The following is a 6065-nucleotide window of genomic DNA, read 5'->3' on the forward strand; positions in this document are numbered from 1 at the left end:
CAGAGGTCCACTCCCAGGTACTTGAGCGTTTCCGTTGATTGGATCGAGTGACCGCCCGCTTGAAGTTCTGCGAGCTGCGGGACATGATGAGTACAAAAGATCATGAACCCGGTCTTTTGGTGGGCATGTTCCAAACCGACTCCTTGCAACCACCGCTCGATCCTCTCAAGGTTAGCCGTTGCGAATGCGCTGACCTGTTCCGTGGTCCTTCCCAAAAATGTGAAGGCCACGTCGTCAGCAAACCCGATGATGTTCGCTCGTAGTCCTTCAAGCGCCAAGCGGAGTAGGTCGTCATACATGACGTTCGACAGTGTTGGTCCTAGAACCGAACCCTGAGGAACGCCAGCAGATACAGTCCTCGACACTACTCCTTCATCCGTATCATAGTGGAGCGTTCGGCCAATAAAATAGTTCCATAGCAACGCCTGCAAATAAGGCGGAGTGTTTTTACGCTGCAGAGCTTGGCCGATCGCTGTCCAGTTTGCCGAGTTGAAGGCATTCCGGACGTCCACCGTTACCACCGCACAGAGACGATCCCCCTTTCGCTTTTTGTCTAGAGCATCTTTCCCGTTATCCATCACCCGAGTGATGGCATCCACGGTCGAACGCCCTTTACGGAAACCGTATTGGGCATCCGAAAGTTCCCCAGTCGACTCCAGGTGGGTTGTCAGCCTCCGCTGAATCAACCGCTCCAAAATTTTCCCCAGCACACTCAGCAAGCAAATGGGCCGGTATGACGAGGACTCCCCAGGTGGTTTCCCCGACTTGGTAAGCAGCACCAGTTGCTGCCGCTTCCATGCGTCGGGGAAAGTACCTGGCTCCAGTAGCTGCTTATAGCTTTTGGCAAAAACGGCAGGAAAAGCCAGAATTGCCGCAGCTGCAGCCATGTTCGGAACATTGTCGTCCCCCGGAGCTTTCTTGGGGTTGAGTGAGCGGGCAATCTCCTTCAACACTTCCGCCAACTCCTCCTCCGAGACTGGATCTTGCGGATCCCCACCTACTTCCGTCTCGGGCGACTCCATCGGGGGACGCTCGGGTTTCATTCCATGAAAATGGCCGCGCAACCGTTCAATCTCGGAAGTGAGCTTGGCTTTCAGTGACTTATTGTTACCATAGCAGGATAGTGGGGGCACGGTCTATTCGGGATGTAGCGCCTGATAGTAAGGCAATTAGTATAATACTAGGAATAATCAATTATAGTAAGCAATTGTGGTAGCGATCGTTTATGGTATGATAGGAAGGATAGGAATAATTATAGCAAGTAAATTACATAAAAATGCATTAGCTAGATAAGGACAGAATATACGGCATACGATAGAATAGGATAGGGAGATAAGCTAATAGCCACATAAGATATGTTTAAGATAAATACTTTTAGCCAATAGAAAAACGCAGGGTACATTTTGGCGCGAAAAGAAGTAGTATAAATAAGGGTTAGGAATAGGAATTAGGTCATTAAGGAAACTGTAAACTAAGAGGAAACGCTGCCCGAAAAATACAGAACTAAAAAGTATTCCTAAATCGGTGTAGTTATTTCTAGTTAGATGGAAAGAAACCTTTGTCGACCACATGGCGACCGTGACAGTGTGCAGAAAGTGATAAGTTAGTAACGCGAAACGATTTTAATAACGCGAGTTTACTGAACCTACGTAAGTGCGTAAGAATGTGTCGCGTAAGTGCGTAAGTGTGCGATATCGGGAACCGCATAGAAACTACGACATATATAGTGACGTTACGCTAGACTATATATATTGGAAACCGTCTTAAAATGAATGGCAGGTGAAGTACAGTTTCCGTAAAATCCGATAAGCTATACCGTAAATTAATAATAGTTAACGGTATCGTGCGTAGCCGGATAAGTGCAGTGACCTATCGATAAACTATCGACGTGTGAACACGAAAAAAAATGAGAGAAAGAAGTACGAGTGAGAGAATTGGAAGTAAAAGTGGATCGAGAGAGAGAGAGACATATCATCAAATACCCTCTTGGCAGAAATCGCCTGTACAGTCTGCCTCTCGCTACCCCCGCTCTACACTTGCGAGCAATCATGCGACACACTCGCACACTTCCATACGTCTCCACCCCTGAACGCTCCCATCGTTGAGGTGTTAAGCAAAAATCCGCTCTGAGCTTGAGAGACACACTCGCACTCCACCAACCCCCCATGACCGATTGCTCCCGTCATTGCGATGATGGGTTATTGTTACATCTGTGTGTGAGATCCTCGCTCTCACTCCGCCATGCCTTACCAACCTACTTCATGCCGCAATGCTTCCTCATTTGCGGTGTTGGTAAAATTTTCAATCTGATGAGAGAGCGAAAGAAACTATGGGCGGATCATAGTTATAATTGGCAAAACAGAAATAAAACTGTTAAGCATAATTTAATGATATTTAATACAACACACAATAATTTACAATTAATTTAAGAGTGATAATGATTCATTAAATGTGTGTTGTGTTTTAAATCTTTTTTTCCTGGCAATTTAAAGTTGTACACAAAACTATTCCAAAAATTTGGACAAGTATTGAAGCTGTCCCATAGTGATAAAAGTTGTTTTCTTCATCTGCGGTTCGCCTCCCTCGTTTGACAGATATCAGCGTTGACAAAAATTGGCTTGGTTTGGTTTGGTGAAATTCTGGAGTTATTTATGCAGTTAAACTAATATTATTTCAATAAAGTATAGTTTAATTTGTTTGTGCTTACCGCGTATATACGTTCAGTTATCCTTAATAGGTCTTATTAAGACTTATAGTGTCAGTGTGTGCGCAAGCGCAAAGGCGTTAAATTGGTTTAAACTAGCAGGTAAGTTGTGTTAAGTGTGATGATTGCTGGTGTTTTTTTCTTTTTCAGTTTATAAACCGTATATTGTTATAGGATCGAGATATGGCCTCGAAAAAAAATGCGTCGAGATGGCACTCTCTCGAAAAGAAGCAGGAAAATTATGGAAGAATTGGACCGCGAAGCTGAAGAGGAGTGGCGGCAAGCTCAAATTGCTGGTCCAAGTGGAATATCTGCTATGCTGAATCTAAACGTTAAAGGAAAGTTACTTATTTATACATAAATTAGTGATAAGTTCCCCAAATCGTACCGAGGACTGCGAAGCGCTTCCGAACGTTTCCATTCCGGCCCTGATTCCCGCTGTATCAAACTGACAGTTCCGGTCTGAGCCGGCTGAAGCCGCTAGTGGGCAGCTATGCCGGTAGACTGTAGCTGTCGCCGTCAGAACCGTGGGAGCTGTCTGAAGCCGTTTGGAGCCATTTGGAACCGTTCGGAGCCGTTTGTCGGCTGTTGCGGCCGGTTCTGAACAACTACGACGGCTCCCAATAACTCATGCGGTTGTTCTTGAATCTACCCATCAATAATATTATACTGTTTTGCAAACATATTATGAAATTCATAATATTTCACAGACAAACCATCAAGTAACAGCCCAGCTCAAATAGATTCTAACAGCTTTGCCGAAAAAGATCATCAATCTCAAGATGCATTCCGTGGTGGTGAAGATGTTGGCCATAGTGATGCAGTATTGGATGCAAATGCTGATAATTGTTTGCTGGATGATAACGTCGAAATCGCGGATGACGACGTAGAAGATGTGTATGTAGAGAGAGACAGCACATACAGTTTTTTCGACAATATCACCCTCAAGGAAGGTCTACGTTATATTGCTATAACGAAAAATCTACCTCGGTCCACGATAAACATGCTGTTGGCACTGCTTCGCAGGAAGCTTAAGCTTAGACTTCCAGCAGATGCGCGGACTTTATTGAAAACGCCAACCCAAGTAGGCTTAGAAATTCAACCTATCTTGGGCGGGCATTTCTGGTACCAGGGAATAGAATATGTGCTGATGACACATTTAAAGTAAGTAAAATTTGTTATTTTTTTCTTTTTTCAACTAAGTCGTCCTATTAAATTAATACTCTTTATCCTTACAGTAATACTACTCCACGCGTCGACCGGTTTAGAGCGCAGATATTTATTGATGGGCTCCCATTATTTAATAGTTCAGCTAGGCAGCTTTGGCCAATCCTAATGAAGGTGGTGGAATTACCGGAAGCACCGGTTATGTTACTAGGTGTATTTTGCGGTCACACGAAGCCGGATGATGTGGAAGGTTTTTTGCGGTCTCTGGTATCAGATGCTAACAACCTACAAAAAAGAGGATTGTAGTTCGGTGAAAAGAATGTGCGATTTAAATTACGCATGTTTGTTGCCGATTCCTCTGCTCGTTGTTTTGCCAAAGGTATGAATTTAAATATCGTGAAGTATTAGGTTAATGATTGTTTTTAATATGTACATTCATTTTTCATTTTAGCTACGATAAGTTACGTTGGCAGAAACAGCTGCTTGAAATGTACTTGTGAAGGGACACAAGTAGGAAGAAAGATTGTTTTTGAAGATGCAGATGCTCAGTTGCGTACTGATTTAGGTTTTCGTGGAAGAGAGGACCAGAAACATCATAAAGCTTGGAAATCGCCTCTAGAGGATATAGATGAGCTTGATATGATAAAGGATATAATCATTGCCGATGGTTTACATGTGAGAGATTTAGGAGTGTCAAAGAAAATAGCTACAGGAATTTTTAATCATACTTTTGCTCGATTCGGTAAATGGACGGATACGCAAAAGGAAACTGTTTCTTCATTTCTAATGAAAATCCAGCTTCCAGGGGAAATTCAAAGACGTTTTAGACATATAAAATTCAGTGGCTTTTGGAAAGGAACTGAATATAGATCATTTTTGTTTTACGCTAGTGTTATTATATACAAGGATTTTATGTGGGAAGAAGCGTTTCAGCATTGGTTGCTATATTTTTGTGCACATACAATTTTTGCCACGAAAACTCACAAACACTTTTGGCCTCAAGCTAAAATGATGTTTAAAGAATTCCTCAAAGGTTTCGCAAATATTTACGGTCGTGAACACATAACAAGCAACGTTCATAATCTCATTCATATTTATGACGATTGTGATTGGTTTGGCTCCATGCAGGAGATTTCAACGTATGATTTTGAAAATCATTTACAATTACTGAAGCATTTAATGCGTTCGGGTAATAGATGTACCGAACAGGTAATTACAAGATCAAGAGAAATCGAAACTTTAAAGAAAGCAACAAATATTGTTCCACCAAAATTTCCTACGCTTATAGGAACTGGGTCTGGTTTACGATTGAGATGCGATTTTTATCCGATGATGGGATTCAGAAACGCATGGTTTCTCACTACAGATAACCATGTAGTAGAATTTTTATCAGCTAAAGAAGTTTCTAATTCTTATTTCACGATAGAAGGATCACAGTTCGAATCAAACGAGGAGTTGTTCAATGTGCGTAAAACGGTTGATAATTTCCCAATACAGTTATCGTCTAGCGATATTTTCATATACAAAATTTAAAAAAAAACACTCCTCGCAGTAGGGTTCAGCTTTCACACCATAGCATAAAATATAATTTAGTAGCTGTGAATCTACCTTCCAAATCTCTTGCCAGGCACCACGCAGGATCCCCGATTCTTTCGGATACACTTGTTTTTTTCTCTCCTCCATACGTTCCCTGAGATCTCTGAGCTTAGTACATAAAAATACCTGATCATTGAAATACCTTTGTATATACCTTATCGTTATAAATCGATGGATAGATAAAGTTGAATAAAAAAGCATTACTATATTAATTAATATATTTTTTTCTTTTCAGATGAATGCAGTATGCATTTTTTGGATGTAATATATTATTTTTTGATAATCTCATAATCATAATGTTTAAGGAAGCATTTTAACTCATATTAGTAGTATTAAGCTCGTCTAAAATGTTTTTTAATCACTGGCTCATAACGATAACTTTATGTAATTCGTATACTACGCAAATTCATGCAACTGAAAATTGTGGAACATTTGCGTCGTTTGGTTTAATTTACATGTTGTTTACAGTAACGTAACACTAGTCCCCTCCCTAATATCATATTACCTTAAATATTTTAGGAATTCTCTCTATTATTGTTTACATATATTTAAAAACATGTTTTCAATAGAAATTGTATAGTTCAATAAAATTTTTATT

The 6065-nt window shown here is 40.9% G+C and overlaps 1 protein-coding gene across 1 annotated transcript; it reads left to right on the forward strand.

The window, feature by feature from the left end:
* The first annotated feature begins 3075 nt into the window (after positions 1-3075).
* LOC121592919 lies at positions 3076-5659 on the forward strand. Its single transcript, XM_041914829.1, has 3 exons — positions 3076-3868; positions 3943-4250; positions 4323-5659. Exons 2-3 carry the CDS (start codon positions 4211-4213, stop codon positions 5402-5404), a joined length of 1122 nt encoding a protein of 373 aa, XP_041770763.1. The 5' UTR covers positions 3076-3868; positions 3943-4210; the 3' UTR covers positions 5405-5659.
* The last annotated feature ends 406 nt before the right edge of the window (positions 5660-6065 follow it).

Source organism: Anopheles merus, chromosome 2L (genome assembly GCF_017562075.2).
Source record: "Anopheles merus strain MAF chromosome 2L, AmerM5.1, whole genome shotgun sequence".
NCBI classification, from domain to species: domain Eukaryota; kingdom Metazoa; phylum Arthropoda; class Insecta; order Diptera; family Culicidae; genus Anopheles; species Anopheles merus.